At 42.3% G+C, this 18261-nt stretch overlaps 1 protein-coding gene across 6 annotated transcripts in view; it reads right to left on the bottom strand.

Annotated features, from left to right (window-relative positions):
- SGPP2 (sphingosine-1-phosphate phosphatase 2) overlaps nt 1-18261 on the bottom strand; it is a 77956-nt gene that overhangs the window by 8631 nt on the left and 51064 nt on the right. For all 6 annotated transcript variants that reach the window (XM_045030475.1, XM_045030476.1, XM_045030478.1 and 3 more), the window contains exons 3-4: nt 9251-9424; nt 4405-4494 (exon numbers count right to left, since the gene is read on the bottom strand). In XM_045030475.1, coding sequence (XP_044886410.1) covers nt 4405-4494; nt 9251-9424 — 264 coding nt within the window. The remainder of the gene's footprint in view (nt 1-4404; nt 4495-9250; nt 9425-18261) is intronic.

Raw genomic sequence — 18261 nt, 5'->3', positions numbered from 1 at the left:
CACGGTGGGTGAAATGACCCTGATATACAGTTTGTATGTCAGTTTGTAAGCCATTTAAAATCCCTTCAGGACTAATGGTGTTATTGGGGGGGAAAAAACCAAGATGTAACAGAGAAGACAGGTGCACATTGTGGGATGCATATTACAGAACATAATCTGCTTCTTTTCTATGTCTTTGTAATTGTATAATCAGCAATAAATGCAGCAATCCTAGATCTATATTTCTTACACAAATTATTTACTTTGTTTTCAGAGGACAATTTTTCAGAATTAAATAACAAATTACCTTTATACTTCTCCTTATATACTGGCCAATGTTTAGGGTAGTATAAGATATTATTGCTTTTTAAATCATGGCTGTATACATTGTGAACTGCAGTACTGATAACCTGTCGCAAGATTAAATGTGGCTCTCAAGCGACTGTCTGCCTCTACTGTCTCATGTAGCTTCTTGGAGACAGGAACGTGTGCGTTACAGTCAAGGGGAAACTGAGCTCTGCTGTGATCACTAACGCAAAATGGGTTAGTTTGATGCATTAGGAAATTCCCAATGCTGGGGGTTAAAAGGATAAAAGTCTTCCCACTGTGTATTTTTAGTGTCTGCAGTTGTGATGTGGTCAGTGATGTGATTCTTATGCCTCCATGTTATATTGTCCCACCAATGAAAGTCGGCATGCATAGTTTTCAAATCCTAGTAGATGCACATTAATTTTGTCCCCTTCCCCGCACACATTCTACTGATCTTTAGACTGTGCACCAAGTCCTGTTTGCCTCATTTCTGCAATTTAAGTAAGTGATCAAGGATATCAGGAGTTGGCTCAGAGTTTTCAGGCAAAGAATCTGGGGGAGATTTTCATAGATACCACTGGAGGTTGGCCCCAGACTCCCACTGACTCTTGATTGGAGCACCTAATTGCCCTTTATGCTTTTAAAAACCTCCTCCTAATTATAGAATCTCTGCCTCAAAAGTTAATCAAGAGTTTGGTTGTGCCTTTGAGTGACAGTTTCTCTGATTTACATACAGAATGTCACTAATTCCCACTTTGCTAGCTCTTCAGACCTTATAATTTGTAATCCCCCCAAATAGTGGCATCTCCCCACTTTTCAACCAAGGTTCATTATTAGCAGATGTTGTAGAAGGTTCTCATAATAGTAGGGGCTCTGGAACAATTTGTATAGTGAGGGTGCTAAGGGCCATTGAACCAAACTTAAACCTTGTATATGATGGAAACCACTTCAAGCCAGGGGGTGCGGCAGCAGTGGTGACTCTATGTATTTTGCCACCCCAAGCACGGCAGTCAGGCGGCTTTCAGCAGCATGCCTGTGGGAGGGCCGCTGGTAACGCGGGTTTGGCGGCGCGCCTGTGGGAGGGCCGCTGGTAACGCGGGTTTGGCGGCGCGCCTGTGGGAGGGCCGCCGGTCCCGCGCCTTCGGTGTACCCGCCGCCGAATTGCCGCCGAAGCCGCGGGACCGGCGGACCTCCCACAGGCATGCCACCGAAGGCAGCCTGACTGCCGCCCTCACAGCGGCCGGCAGGCTGCCCCCCACAGCTTGCTGCCCCACGCATGCGCTTGGTACGCAGGTGCCTGGAGCCGCCCTTGTGCAGCAGTACCTCCAGCACCCGTAATTCCAGCACCCATGCATATTAGCTTGTTAGTGTAGAGAAGCCCAACTATTCTAGTTAACCATACTAGTTAAAGCAGTACAACCCCCTAAAGTGTAAATTCATTTACTAGTAAAAAGGTGCTTTCACACCGGTATAGCTATACCTATTTTATATGGGGAATAACTATAATGGCATAAGTCACCATAATGGCATCCACATTAGTCCTTTTACAGATATAACTATTTCAATCAAATAAACACACACAAAACCACAGTGCTCCTAACCAAAATACTTCTACCAATAAAACTGCAAGTCTACATCAGACCTTAGATTTCCTTACTTTTACAGCCTATACTACAATATGTTTATTACATTGTGTGCTATTATTAAAACTCAAAGAAACCAAGTAAATGCTGTGTTGCAATATTCTTGCCAATTTTTGTAAATTACATGTGTTCATTCACTTGCTAAATTTGAGAAATTCAGTAAACCTCAGTGAATCAGCATGTTTTGTGTGACTATTTGCTTGAAGAAACTATTGATTTCACTACAGACGTGTTCATGCACCTTCAGTGTTAGTTTTCCATCAATAGTCTAGTGAAAAAATTAGGTGGACAAAATCTTTGAGGGGAGTAAACTGAGCTCAAATGTGATCATTTTGTACCAGAAACATGATTCTAAGAATTATTGTTTCTGCTTCCTGATGAGCATATGATGTGACCTGTGTCCAAACTTGGATTTAGAATACTGAATAATTGCACTGAACTGATTGAGGAGCAGTTTTCAGACAGTTATTCATAGACATTTGGCAAATTGTTTTCAATATTTTACTCATTATTCCATAAGAATCTTAAATTGCAAGTGGACAATTTGTGAACAGAAAGAGGTTTTATTTGTGAAATAATTATTCTATATGAATTATTTCCTCAGCTCCCCTCACTATGATGCCATTTTTTAAGATTCTCTACTGAAATATGTTTTTTGCTGTTAAACTAAGGAGTTGGGGGTTTAGAGGCAATCTGAGATAGGCACAAAGGGCTTTTTCTTCTTTACCCCAAACTCTGTCTGAATTTAGAAAAGTCTCTTTCATTATCATGGAACACCAACGGAAATATGCTAAGAATTTTTACTGATTGACTTAGGGTCACTAGTTAAATCTAGACTGGAGACATCCTCTCTTTTTTAAGACATTGTTTTGATCCAGTAAGGTTGGAAGGAAAGGTCAGGCCATATCTCATGGACAACCACCATTTTATTAGCAATTTCTTTTTTTTACAATGCATCAAATTTATGTCTTCATTACAACTAATACAATTACTTTATTCATAATTTAGAATATACTTCATTACAACTAATACAATATTTCATCATATACTATTAATGATGCATTATGCAAGTTGAAAATATTTTCTTACACTGAATTTCATATTTAGGAAAGTGCTGCACATCTCTGCTAATTACATGCCAATTACCATAAAGCTTCCTGTTATTATGGAGGCCACTAATGACTCCTTAATTAAGGTTTACATTGACATGTGTACTTAACAGAAAAGTGCTATTCCCCTTATGTCATAACCTAACTTAGCTCCACGTACACAAACAGTTTTAACTTAAGTTCTGCCTGCACTGGAGAAATAGAAATAGGTGTCCAGCATGCCTCACTGATTTGGCACTTGTGCACATTACATATACCTCCTGACTAATCAATCCCTACCTAATAGTTCTGAAATGCAACAGGAAACTACCACACACACAATACTGTTAACTTGCTTAAGGACATTTCCTATCAATGCAATCACTGAATGTCCAGGACATCAACAATTAAATCAAGATTCACATTCACACCAACCTCACCTGCCTTTTTACCTGAACACCATAGTACCCAACACTCCACCAGGCTCCTCAGCTGCACAACAAACTCCCTTTCAGTTACATATTTATCAGCCAAAGTGCACACATCCAGATTCTCAAATGCACTGAAATACACAAACTTAACCCCAACTTCAGCTACATTCAGATATCTAGAGGAAAATGTATAATGAGTCATTTGTACATGAAAAAGCATGTGGTCAGAATTCAGGTTGTGCATTTGTGTGTGATTATGAGAAACTGGATGTGTGTATTACGGTTGGTTAGGTATTGGAATTCAAAGGGAGTTTCTTGTGGCGCTGGAGAGTGTGTTTTTGGGGGGAAGGTATGCACAGTGAGGTTGGGTTGGGTGGAAATATTGCTTAACTAACAATTTCCTGGATTTTTAATGATTGTGTTTGATGAGAAATGCATTTGGGAAAGTTTTTAAGTTGAAGTTCCCAATGCTTTGTGCATGGGATAACCACGGTGACGAGCGCTGGCACTCCTCCAGAAGTATTAGCTATTGGGCTAATCTACAGCCACCGTCTACTCGGTCAAACTGTTAATCAACAGAAAGTAGCTTATGACCATAGGAGATAGAGCTTCATGGGAGCGGGACCAACAGTATGGAAGTCACTAGCAGTTAAAATAACCACTTGCCTTTCCACATTCAGAGTGAAATGCCAATCCACCTTTTTGTCCTACTGTTCCTGTAAGAGTACCATGTATGCACTGTCACTGCAATACTATTTCACACACCTAGAGTATGTAAAAAATACCTTTTAAACTATATTTTTACAGAAAAAAATCCCAACATTCCCTCTGGTTGGTAGGGAAGGAAGCCAGAAATATGATTTTTTCCCCCTGCTCATCAGAGTGCTTAGATAGTAAGGGGATGGGTGCCAGTAAAAGAACACAGACAGAAGGACAGTATATCTTTACCCTTACCAGTACAGTGTGCATTCCAGTGTAAAGTCTGCTGAGACACACCAGGGTAGAAAATACAAATGCTGCCATTAGTCCTAACACAAGTGAGTACTGTAGAAAGAAAGAGAAATGTTACCAGCATTCAAATTAAGTACATATATTGTCTGTCAGTACCTAAAATAAATTATCCAATGGCCATCACCCACATGGTAATCTAGAATCGGAACGCGAGTTCTAATGTTCCAGAGAGCTAATGTGTATCAGAGTTATGCATTCAGATACTCTCAGGCTGAATGTTGGCAGCACTGTATCATGCTGAAAGCTATGTTATTACTTGTAGCCTGTGAAGGTCTTAAGGTTCCATTTTCCCCACTGGAAGCTAGGTCTAATGATGGCATGAATGACAATATGGCATCTGTAGGGTTTTTTTTCCTTTCTTTATGTACAATAGAAGATCATCTACAAAATCTAGTAGTTCTTGCACTAAGTGATTATGCATTAGAGATAAAAAGCTTTTTTTCTTAAAAAAAATAGTACAGAGCAGTTGTTCAAGTGATTGCCTGAGAGTGAAATGTGATACCCCTACTGTCTGACACAAACTGTGATCAATAGTTTTCGGGAGTGGGGGAATGAATGGCTAGCCTAAAACTGTAATCCTGTTGTTATAGCAGTCTAACCATAATATCAAACTTTATATAAGGTTTATTCATTTTATTCTTTCTGAGAATTGCCTTACCAACATGGAATCAACTATTTTAAATTATTTGGTAAAGTATTTTCAGATTATAGAGAGGAGAGAAATCCTTGGTAGAGAACTAGGTTAATGTATTAGCCTTTCACCCCTTCTTTCAAATCCTGGCTTAGGTCATCCATGAAAATGAGGCCAGGTCTACACTATGATTTTAGGTCGAATTTAGCAGCGTTACCTCGATTTAAGCTTGGACCCGTCTATACGACGAAGCCCTTTTTTCCGACTTAAAGGGCTCTTTAAATCATTTTCTTTACTCCACCTCCGAGGGGATTAGCGCTGAAATCGGCCTTGCCGGGTCGAATTTGGGGTAGTGTGGATGCAATTTGACGGTATTGGCCTCCGGGAGCTATCCCAGAGTGCTCCATTGTGACCGCTCTGGACAGCACTCTCAGCTCAGATGCACTGGCCAGGTAGACAGGAAAAGGCCTGCGAACTTTTGAATTTCATTTCCTGTTTGGCCAGCGTGACGAGCTGATCAGCACAGGTGACCATGCAGAGCTCATGCAGAGCTTATCAGCATGATGTGCACATTGCCCGGCCTGTACTTTGTGAGAAGTCTATGACCATGTCCCTATTGTCACCACGCTGCTGTTGCCTCCTCGCCTGGTTTTGCTTTTGTAGCTTCTGGTTTTGCGCTGAAAAAAGGCGCGAAACAATTGTCTGCCGTTGCTCTGACAGAGGGAGGGGCGACTGATGACATGGCTTACAGGGAATTAAAATCAACAAAAGGGGTGGCTTTGCATCAAGGAGAAACACAAACAACTGTCACACAGAATGGCCCCCTCAAGGATTGAACTCAAAACCCTGGGTTTAGCAGGCTGTTAATTTCACAAAACAAATTGGGTCAATTTCTTGTTTTGATCCACTCCATCTATCTTTTACATCTTAGGCTGGCAGCAGATGGTGCAGTTTGACTGCTAGCCATCGTCATCTCCTGGCTGCTCGCCAGAAGACGGTGCAGTATGACTACTAGCCATTGTCATCTCCTGGGTGCTCAGCAGAAAATGGGAATGACCTGGCTGAGTCACTCCCATGTCTGCCCGGGCGCCCCTGACCAACCTCACCAAGGTCAGCTAAAAGAGCATCCAGGAGTACGATGATGATGACTACCAATCGTAATGCACCATCTGCTGCCAAAAGGCAATGAGCTGCTGCTGTGTAGCAATGCAGTCCCACGTCTGCCAGCACCCAGGAGATGTACGGTGACAGTGAGCTGAGCGGGCTCCATGCTTGCCGTGGTATGGTGTCTGCTCAGGTAACCCAGGAAAAAAGGCAAAAAAACATTGTCTGCCATTGCTTTCATGGAGGGAGGGAAGAAGGGAGGGAGAGGGGGGCCTGACGACATGTACCCAGAACCACCCGCGACACTGTTTTTGCCCCATCAGGCATTGGGATCTCAACCCAGAATTCCAATCGGCAGCGGAGACTGCGGGAACCGTGGGATAGCTACTCACAGCTACCCACAGTTCAACGCTCCAGAAGTCGATGCTAGCCTCGGTACTGTGGACGCAGTCCACTGACTTAATGCACTTAGAGCATTGTGTGTGGGGACACGCACAATCAACTGTATAAAAACGATTTCTAAAAAACCAACTTCTATAAATTCGACCTAATTTCATAGTGTAGACATATCCTGAGTCTGATGGCCTCATCTTAGCTACAACAGGACATTTATCTGTATAACAAAAATCATCACTCGATTGGCACAATTGACTCAGGAGAGTGCCATGACTAGGTGGATGGTATGGGGTGATTGTAGGTCAGGTCAGAAATGCTTTCGCAGAGCTATACGTTTGACAATTTACTTATGTGGCCCCACAGTCTCTGTTGTATCCAAGACCCTCCTGTGGAAAGCTTGATCTGTGACTGCACACACTGGTCTGATTCCCCTTAATGCTGTTTTCCCTCACCCTCCTGAGCCTCAGTTATCTCCTAAATAGAGTATTCCCAGTTTATTCCTTCCTCCTCACGCAGCTCAGGGGCTGATGATCAATTGCAGCTCTAGATGACATCAAAGGAATGTACCAGTAGATATTTTCTAATGGAAACAATTTAAAAAATTGTTTTATGGTGGTTTGTATTTTACAGTAAGTACAATAGAGCTATTCGGAAGATATAGGTTGCAATATTAGTGCACAAATTCATATATGGGTGAAAATAAATAACTGTAATGACTAAGCTAGTATGGATGTGTACTGCTGTCCTCTGCTGGGCAGGGTCAGACCTGCCTAACTGGGTGCCTTGGCCTGGTACTGCTAACAGATAAAGAAGTTTTCCTTTAGTTCAAGTAGTAGAGTTTAGCACAGGGGTGGGCAAAATACAGCCCGTGGGCCAGATCTGGCCCATCTAACATTTCTGTCCGGCCCGCCATGACTAACATTTCTGTCTGGCCTCTGCCCCCTCGCAATCTCCGAGTCTGGGACACTAAAAGTCCTGCGGCGCAGCGGGCTGCTCAGGCTGCCTGCCTGCCTGCCATGGCCCCACGCTGCTCCCGGAAGTGGCTGGCTGCTGCTGGCATGTCTCTGTGTGCCCCTGGCAGGTGGGGAGGCAGCTCTGCCCCCACCCCCAGCACTGTCCTCACAGCTCCCATTGCCTGGAAACCGGCCAATGGGAGCTGCGGGGGTGGTGCTTGCGGGCTTGGGCAGCACACGGAGACCTGCTGTCCTCCTTCCCCCAAAGGGCACGCAGAGATGTGCCAGCAGCAGCCACTTCCTAGAGTGGTGTGGGGCCACGGCATGCAAGCAGCCTGCCTGAGCCCTGCTGCGCCACCAGCCAGGAGCCACCTCTGGTAAGCGCCTCCTGGCCAGAGCCTGCACCTCGCACCCCCTCCTGTACCCCAATCCCCTGCCCCAGGTCAGAACCCCTTCCTGTACCCAAAGTCCCTCCAAGACCCTGCACCCCAATCCTCTGCCTCAGCCCAGAGCCCCCTCCTGCACCCAAACTCCCTCCCAGACCCTGCATCCCCTCCATTAATATAGTGGAAATGTGCGGCCCATGACAACTTACCAAAATTCATGGAGTGGCCCCCATGCGAAAATTCTTGCCCGCCCCTGGTTTAGCAGGAGTAAGACCAGAGCTCTAGGCATGCTGTCATTATGAACTCCTGGAAGCCATGTTATAGAGCACAGTGGCAAATGTGGAGTTCTAACTGGTCCTAAGTTTGTGACAGTTTCTTCATTTTTATAGAACAGTAGCACATGGCCTGCTTTTCTAAGGTGCTGTGCTCGCACGCCCCTTTGAAATCCATGTTCTGCAGCTTTGCCAATTGGGTCACTATACTAAGATTATGTCCTCAATAGAGCAAGAAGAAAGACATGTTGTGCCTCATGCTCACATTGATTGTACACCCTCACTATGCACTATTCGAGTGAGTTTCTCTAGTTCTTGTCAATATTTTAAAGGTACATGGTAACAAGAAGAGGAAAATCTACACAGTCTGACTCGTCAGACCTGACTTCCCCAATGAGTCTTTCTGATGAGGATTCTCTGAGTAGCCCCCAGTAATAGTGAGTGTGCAGTGAACTAGTAATATTTTCCAGTAATACGTTATAAAATATTTTAACAACTATTAATTTGAAAAGTGCAACAGGATCATTAAAGAGGTTAAATTTTTAGAGGAATTTCACAAAAATATTTCTTCTGCATCCGACATTATCATTGTCAATGGCAGTAGAGAGCCCTTCTGGTGTCCATGGGACTTTGCAATTCCTCATATGCAATGCTGAGCACTCTTAAAACATTAAATGTGTACATTGCAACTGCTCCAATGTAACTATTTCAATGTAACTGTACAGTACAAGACATACTTCATACTATGACTGTTGTGAAGAGTTCCTTCTGAGCGATGCAGTTTAAGTGGTCAGTACTTAGTGAAAACACACAACATTTCCCTGAAGCTTAACATGGTAACAAAACCCAACAATGACACTGAGCTAGTGCCATCCCAAATAAGTTGGGAAATTTTCTACAACAGTTCTTGTCATATCTAGTATTAACCCATTACAACAGTGGAAGGTAGGAGTGAGTGATGATGGAAGTCTTGGTGGGTAAAGGCATTGGACCTTTTCACGCTCGCTGCCCTTCAATGGGATCAGACACATGCTTGTTCCTCCTTACCTTGTTTTGGTTTATTGTTGCAATACAAAATGTGAAGGAAATGGATGTAGCTGCCATGGCATGGGTGGATGGCATTCCATATTCTGCTCTCATTTCCAGCTTCACCACAGGAGGTGAATGAGGACGAGGCCACTTCAGGATATCTTTAGTGACTTGGCCTATGTACATAACAATCTGGGGGGAAACAGAGCACACACTTAGCTAGACCTGTTAAGGCGAGGGAATTCTCACTCCACTCACACAAAGGCCTAATTTCAATCTCAGCTACATGGGCGACTATTGCAGCATATCATGTAAAATCCACTAGTCTGAGATCAGAATTTGTCCCTAGAGTAACTAAAGAGTACTTCATTGTACTCGCACACGAGAGGAACAGTGGTTTTACTGCACCGTGTTGTCAGTGGATCATATGTGGGACCAGAAGGATGTTACTCAGAAGAGGTACAGCATGGATACGCAAGTCACAGTATGAGACAAGTGACTCCCACCCTCCGGCATCATTTGTTTCCTCACCACTAACACATAATTAAACATTTATTTTAAATGTAGAGGTTTCTCCTCCTCCATTCACAACCACTCGACTCTGAGCAAACAGGCAGATTAGAGACTTCCTTATTACATATTTTTCAGGCCCATGAAATTATCATGTTTCATCTTTGAAACATACACTTAATTTTTTTTAAGTTCTCTGCAAGGATCAATTCCACCCTGATGTCTGGCATTTTTCAGTTCTGCCAGCCCTACAATGTGCCATCAAAACACCATCTAGAGGCACCCACAGGCAGTGATGGGTATATTGTTTTGACATCCTTGGGTGGACACAGTGGAGAAAGCAGGATGGGTAGTACTATGTTTGCAAAGTTTCTCCTCCTGCCGGACATCCTGGTAACAAAGTGCTTTCATGCACTGCTTGGACAATTCCAAGTAATTGAGCCACTTTGTAATACCAGAAAGAGTTAGGTCAGGGAACTATTAATATGTTATTAACCACTGAAGCACAGATGTTGTTTGAAATATTTTTATTAATCAAAGGGAAGAAAAAAGTTATCCTCTCAAGCAGTTATTGCTTGTAAGCAGGTAGAGAGACTAAAAGAAAAGACAGAGCTGCTGTCAGTGAAGTCCCCCATCTCCCCAAATGGATAGTACTTGTGATCAGAAAATAAAATAAGTTAACATAGCAGAAGACAAACATAGACTCCAACTTTAGTCTTCAGCTCAGCCCATGGTCTTGGGTGTGCTGTGTGCTCTTCCCAAAAACAGGATTATGAACCGCCACTCTTCAAGCCACCTGAGCATCTGTGTAAGAGGGAGAAGCTAAGCAGAAATTAATTCTTTATTTGTTACGGATCAGGTAGTGCTTCAGCACCCTTTCCCAATTACACTGATGGAAACCTGAAGGCCCCGTGCTCTCTGCACCTCTGACTATGAGGTTACTATATAAAATATTGCTTCTGAAACAAGTCTGTTTAGAACGTTAGTATGTCCTTTGCTGCCGGGTTATCAGCATTTTTAAAGAATGGAAAACAAACTTTCTTTAGCCTTTTTGCCATGAGGATGGTGCAGCTAGAGATATGCAAAGTAAGTCTCATAAAACAAAATAAAAACTCTACATAAAAATTAGATTCAGCTGTGACTGTCTATCATGGAAACTATTCAATTACCGTATATGATTTTTTGTTCTGCCTCTAGCACTGCGTGACGAGACGTTTTCTTAAAAGCATAATTTTTTTAAACTGGTCTTGGTCATGAAATATTTATAATAGTGCTAAGGTTGTTTTTATTTCATTTTCTATTTCAGAAGTGATTTCTCCTTATAAGGTGAGCCTTGAGACTCAGGAACCTGCACTCAATCTACTTTTGAAAACAAAATCTGCCCTATACAAGTTAGCTATGAGGCCAGACCATTATGTGATCAAAATGTCATAACCAAACATCCCCTGAACTTTGGGGAAATAAAGATCTGGGTCCTCTCTCTGTTGGAGGGGACAGACCCTAGTAAAAATGATTCCCTTGAGGTTTTATATCATTTAATCCCTTTGTTGTCTCATGAATTAGTATATATGGCCAATTTAATACCATCAATATGGCCCCACTGATCTTTTCTATTTCACAGTAGCATTCTGGGAGTGGGTTTTAAACAGTCTGTGCCCCAGACTGTTCACAGCATACAGTGGGTCAAAGGGAGATGAAATCTTAGTGGATTGCTGTAGTTTAAAATTCTGTGCCATTTCCAAGCAGCAGAGCATTTCCATGAACCAATTAAATTCCAGAACTAAAAGCAAAAATTCTCTCTGATGGGTCGGGAAATGTATTCCACTATTATTATTGAAGCTACTGTTTTTGGCATTAGCCTAGAGTTAAGGCAGGGCAAGCCATGCTGAGCTGGGTTATTATTGACATGAAATCAGAGGTTGGAAGTCCCATGCAAACGCAATATAATGAATAGAAGTATTAAGTTTCATCTCTAATGTTTTTTAAATGGCAGCATAGACTAGAAAACAAGTCATTTTAAAATTTAAAAGCTCATGCTGCTACCACTATATATTAGGCAGTGGAAGGCATACACTGAGCCTTTGGGCGTGTGCCTAAGAAGTCAATGTGCCTGTACTGCCTAGAACAGTGTAATGAGGACAACAGTGTATCGAGGGCAAAGATACTGCAAGTCTCCCATAATCCAAGCTTTCTTTAGGAAGGTTGAGGGTGATGTGGGTAAGTCAAGATAGGAGGGGTGAGGGGAACCTGGTGGCATGGGAGTGGTAGTACCAAGATAAAAATCTAGACAGCAGGGCACTTCATCTTCAATCCTTGACTTGAATCACTTATTTGCAAAGTGTCTCAGAACGTGATGGCTGTGGAACAAGTTTAGCATCGCTAGAGATGGCCACAACCATAGATCAAGTACTTTTGGGATTGGGTAAGGTCACAAGATCCCAGAAAAGTGTAACAGGTTCCTTTTGTGAAGGCTGGGAATTGGCATTTCTGTGGAGGCTCTCCAGTTGTAGTTCTTTTTTCACTCGAAATAGAAGACGTTTGCTCACACTTCCAGAGGCACCTCAGACTCCACACAAGGACAGCTCTTGTAAGAACTGTAGGTCAGGTTCTGTTCTTGGTTACACTGATATACGTCAGTGAAAGAATTTGGCCAAGAGACAGTCAAGTCTGAAAAATATTCTACATCAATGACCAGCAAATATAGATGACTGCAGCAAGATGGACACGTATGGTTGGTTTTACAATTAAAAAGTATACACCGTAAGAGTAAGCTTTTTATATACTTTCTCAGAGCCTTCCTATGAATTTTCAACATATCTCCCAGTTGTCTTCACAGGAGTGTAGAAAAAATTAGGCTGTTGGTGGGGCTGACTATAAAACATTTCTACTGTTCCTGATCTTGCTTATGGCAAAACTTCGCCAATCTCACAAGAATCTTTAGAACTTCTGTAAGTAAAATCCATTCCAACAGACCCCACATGCCTGCAAAACTTTCCACACAACAATCTCTCCTGGAAAATCTACCTACAGGCCCCCACCTGAAAGTTTAGAAAGGAAAAAGGAACAGGCTTTGAAAAGTTGGGTGAGAAGACAAAATTTGTCATTATACAAATATACAGAAAAAGAATTAGCCAGAGCCTCACAGAAAGAAACCTTTGCCCAAGTGAAGTATCATTTCCCTGCTTTGGTGCTCAATTTTGTTTCTTTTCTGTGTGGCTAGTGTTCAACAGGTAGCTAGGGAACTATGGTTTTGGCTTTAACTGCTTTGCTTCTAAGTTTATTTCTAGGATGCACTCTGTTCTGTTCAATTTCTGAGTGATGCAGATCAATTGCTTTTTTTCCTGCAGTTCTGGTGGAAAACAACATACAGGCAATTTCAGCATAAATCATTTTAATTTGCACATTAATAAGTTTATTTTGTTTGTCTTGGCGTGTGGAATTTGTCTGAACCTAAAGACTCCTCTTTTCCATTACTGAAGTAACAAAATCAAGAAACATAATGGATTGTGCAAGACATAATTAACTTGAGGAGACAGTTACAAAGCAATGCATGGGGATTTAAGTTGAGTGATTCATGAAATGTGGTGGGAGGAGCATGGCTAATTCCCTTTACGTTGTTTTGAAAACTTAAGGAAGTGTGTCTAAATACAAGGTACCTCACAGTATCGAGCTGTTTTGCTTTTACAGCATAGTGTTTTTTAACTCTTTCATGCCTGAATTATTTGCAAGCCAGGTTGCGATGCAAGTTCTTAAGGGGAAAATGGGACTGCTGAGGTTAGTATGGAAACAATAGAGATTGGATGTTGGCAGGAGGGAGGGATGAAAAGCAGAAGGAACTCTGAGGCATCTGGGAAGTGAGAAGGTTGGATGGAGTCATGTCCAAGATCACAGTGGAAGGACTAAGGCAGCTAACGGTTGGGCCAGGTGCATATTCAGAGGCAGAGGGGGAAGGCTGAGTGAGCGGAGTCAGGCTTTTTTTCCTCCTCTTTATACAGTAAGGCACACACAGTACCACTTCTCAGCAGTGTCCTTAACTGCCTCCCTCACAGGGGTGTCATGAGGCCTCATTAATGCTTATCGTGTACTTGAGAGGAAGGATTAGCTTGTGGTTGAGGCGCTGGACTGAGATTCAGGAGATCTGAATTCATTTCCTCTTTCTGGCACAGATTCCCAACGTGGCCCTAGCCAGATTACTTAATCTCACCATGCATCTGTACAATGGGAATAACGCACCTTTTCTGTCTGAGTTTAGCTGGTATGCTCTTCCAGGCCAGGCCAACTCTTACTATGTGTTGTACAGTTTGTAGCACAGGGCCCCAATCTATCATACTACCCCTCAAACTCCTACCCCTCCTTCTCCCAAATAGATCAGTTAAAGGTAGTAAAGAGCTGGACTGAAGAAGAGTATGTTGCAATTACAGCCAAAGAAAGTAGCTGGTCTAGCACACCTTGCAGGACTATAGTATTCTAGGTAGCTTGTTCCATAGTCAAAGCCCGAAGGGATCACAACAATATCCTAGTTCTAGATTTCAACAAGTGGTATCATGACTAGAGACGTACTTTGCCCAGTAGGTGAAATGTCAAATGGTCTGGCCTATATCTTCACTGAAGCTTGAGATTTAGCTTATGACTCCCATAATTCTACTGCTGCAATATTATAGTGTTTTATACTATTAGCACTGCATTTGTACATACTGCTGAGAAGGGGGCCTGCTGAGGGTTACAGGAAAGAGAGTGGTTTTCTCCCTCCCTCTCCCCCAAGTCAAAGTTTTTCAGTCCTCCTGTGAAAAGGAGCTCTGCTCTCTCCATGCTGCAATGCAGGTGTGAAGACACTGAGCACCACATTGCAGTCATTTTATTTTCCTGAAGTCAAAGCATGTTCAGAGTGTTCTTACTGAACATTCATCTCTGCTATTTCAAAGCCAAATTTCTTCAAACTAGCTCTCTCTCACACGCACACACACACACACACACACCCCCCTCCAGATTCAGGACTATGCATGTATTAGGTCTGCACTTTTTTTAAATGAAAGCTGTTTGAACTGGGTGCAAGAAATATGAAAAATTACTTAGGTGAAAGTTGTACCCTTCGCTTCCATTCTGCACTGAGAATTCAAATAGCTGAACTAAGTGAGAGGAACACTTGAAAACTTTCCCTGGCCCTGGGGCCCAGAATGTCTGTCGGTGGGCCTGCTTGATAATGAGCAGCAACAACTAAAGGATAGTAACAGCAAGTCATGCGTTGACACATCCATCACCTCTAGCAGTTCCTACCCCTTCATCTGAAACAGCCACCTGACCAGTGTCAAGAACAGAATGCAACTCCACCGCGATTTGCATTTTTAAATAGTGATACCATGAAGAGTAAATCGGCCTGGATTTGAAATTTGCATTGTTGTAGTCACATTAAGGTACTCTCCTCATCTACATCTGGGGACTTTCTTATCTATGAATGTCCCATTCCTCCACCATTTGTCAGATATCCCAACTGTGAAGTGACCTACTGGTCTACTCAACCCTTATGTGATATGATGAGACCCCAGGAACTCGTCTGCAGAACCATGCTGTTAGATTTTTCAGATGGTGGTTTAAACATTGGCCTAATTCTGTCCCATTTGAAATCAATCAAACTCCCATTCACTTTAATGGAAGCAGAGTAGGACAATGATAAGTACTCTTGAAATCCCCCACCCTTAGAATTTAGCAGTGCTCTAGGCTTTGCATTAATGCCATTCTGCACATACAAACCTTGGAACTCACAAGATCCTCTGCTGTTTTAAGAATTGCTACTTAAAAAAAAAAAGACTAGTGCTAGTTCTAACTAGTAACTGTGAGGTCTGTTGCAAAATACTCCCTATCTTTCAAAATTCAGTAATCAAACCCAGTTCAAACACGAATAACGTAACCCATAATGTACTATTAACTTTGACAACTCTTGTTTTAATACGCAGTGCCTCAGTGCATTAGAAATGGTATTTTGTCTTCAGTAGAGGTTATAAAGCCCTAGAACTCCCTTTATTACATTGCTGCTAAAATGGGAGATATCACAGTGTTTGCTTATGAATTGCTGAGTGTGGGTTTCAAGGCCTACCTCTGTTTTCATATATGTATGTTACACAAAAAGGCACTTATTTTGAATTTCTGTATAACATCCAACATATTTTCTACACTGTATTAAATATGCATTTTGGGGGGAAAATCCTGCCTTGAGATCACCCTTCCCCTTGATCTAGTGCAGCAGGTACATTGTGTGGGAAGACAGGATGGACCCTGAGGGATCCATTACTATGCAGAAGTACTGGTCAGTGCCACATTTTACAGGGGGAAACATAGTGGCTGAGAGAGCCATTACAGCAGCTTAATTTGCAGTAGCAGCTGTCTCCAAAGCTTGAAAGGCAGAGGGTTCCTCCCACCCATGGGTGCCAGAGTTCTCCATGGTGCAGCTGGCTGCTTGACCTTTATGTGGGACGAGTTTTACCACTTCTCATAAAGACAATAATGAGTGCACATCTTTCCATCATTATTTACTTGTAGGTTTTTTTGTGTTTTCAGCATGTATATCAGTGTTTATATCATTTCAGCCCTGCTTTATGTAACCAAAAAAAGGGTTCTCGTGCATCTTAAGTTCATACTCAACTAAATGATCCTGCATTTTAAATACTTCTCTCTCCTATGTCACCATGTCAGTCATTGCCTTTAACTGTTCTTCCTCTGCAGGATGCATGCAAATTGTATCGACACACATGATATCCGTTAAATACCTCAATGAGTGTGAAGTGCTTTTGAGATCTACTAATTTAAAAAGAAGCTATAAAAGAGCTAGGTATTGTATACACACTCCTACACATGTATACAAAGTGTGCGTGTTTGTGTGTGTGTGTGTGTGCGCACACGTGCACGCACACACAATATATGGTGTAGGAAGAGATATGGAGTCCAAGTTCTCATCCCTCATATTGTTACAGTGGTTCCTTAGAATCATCACGAAAGTCCCACTTGAGTAACTATTGAAGGAAAAAAGTCTGAGAATACAATAGAGAAAATAATTTGTCTAGACAGTGGCTTGGTACCTTAATATAATAAGTTGCACTATTTTTGCTGCAGTTTCTTCTGTGAGAATATGTAATTTCTCATTTGACAATATTTGCACGGTATTGCCAGGTTTCTGAAGTTGGTTGTTACATTTGCGAACTCTTAGGTGACTACATCTAATCCTAATCATTCTGTGGTGCAGGCCATTATCCTGATATAAAAACAGCAACCTACTTCTAATTGAGGTCCCCAAGAAAATCTACTGTGAGAACTTTAGTATGTGAGCTAGAAAGGCCCATTGTTCCTCAGATGTCTGAAGACTTGGCAGAGCACTTTGATCAGTCTTTTCTATTTTTATACTCTGAAATATTCTTTTGCTGTCTAACAAAGGAGCCCGAATGCAGCAATTATATTTTATTTATTTTCAGCTTTCTATTTTGAGTTCTTCTTATCTGATCTATTGATCCATTAATGAAAGTCAAGAGAATATACATGGGGTCAATGACATTGGTGAATTTTTCCTTGAGGCTTCTACTTACTCTGGCTGCCTGACTTTGAACCTGTGGGTTTGCCTTTCTTTCTAAAGCATTTGTGTAGACTGGCACCAGAAATCCTGCATATCCACTTTCTTTCCTAGATTAACACACTGCTATTAGCAATCAGACTGCTTTTGTTTTAACATGGCTGTTGTATCTGGACAGAAATGGCATTAGAGCATCAAACACATTGGAGAGTGAAAATGTAAGGACTGGCGTCCTTTGCAAGCGATATTTGTTACAAATAAGCTGTCTAGGAGAAGGAAAGGTAGAAAGACAAAACCCGTGAAAGCAGTATTTATTTTTCAGACTTATAAAATGGATGTCTGACTCTAGGTGCACATACAGAGATTAAAACAAAAATCTAGGATGCATTGTTTTACAGATCACATATCCAGCCTCCTCTGGCAAAAGCCTGAGTGAACAGACGAACCGTGCAACCTATACATTTAACTGCTTAATTCATTGAGAGGGAGACCTGAAGCTGTGGAGAGACTTAGGCCTGGTCTACACTAGGCGTTTAAACCGGTTTTAGGAGCGTAAAACCGATTTAACGCCACACCCGTCCACACTGAGAGGCCCTTTATATCGATATAAAGGGCTCTTTAAACCGGTTTCTGTACTCCTCCCTAACGAGAGGAGTAGTGCTAGTATCGGAATTACCATATCGGATTAGGGTTAGTGTGGCCGCAGATCGACGGTATTGGCCTCCGGGTGGTATCCCACAGTGCACCACTGACCGCTCTGGACAGCAATCTGAACTCGGATGCAGTGGCCAGGTAGACAGGAAAAGCCCCGCGAACTTTTGAATATTTCCTGTTTGCCCAGCATGGAGCTCCGATCAGCACGTGTGGCGATGCAGTTAAAAATCAAAATAAAGAAAGAGCTCCAGCATGGACCATGCGGATGTGATTGCTGTAAGGGCAGGCAAATCTGTTCTATCAGCGCTCC

This window comes from Mauremys mutica, chromosome 9 (assembly GCF_020497125.1).
Source record: "Mauremys mutica isolate MM-2020 ecotype Southern chromosome 9, ASM2049712v1, whole genome shotgun sequence".
Classification (NCBI taxonomy): Eukaryota; Metazoa; Chordata; order Testudines; family Geoemydidae; genus Mauremys; species Mauremys mutica.
Note: the sequence above shows the minus strand (reverse complement) of the source record. Positions and strands in the feature narration are given on the sequence as shown.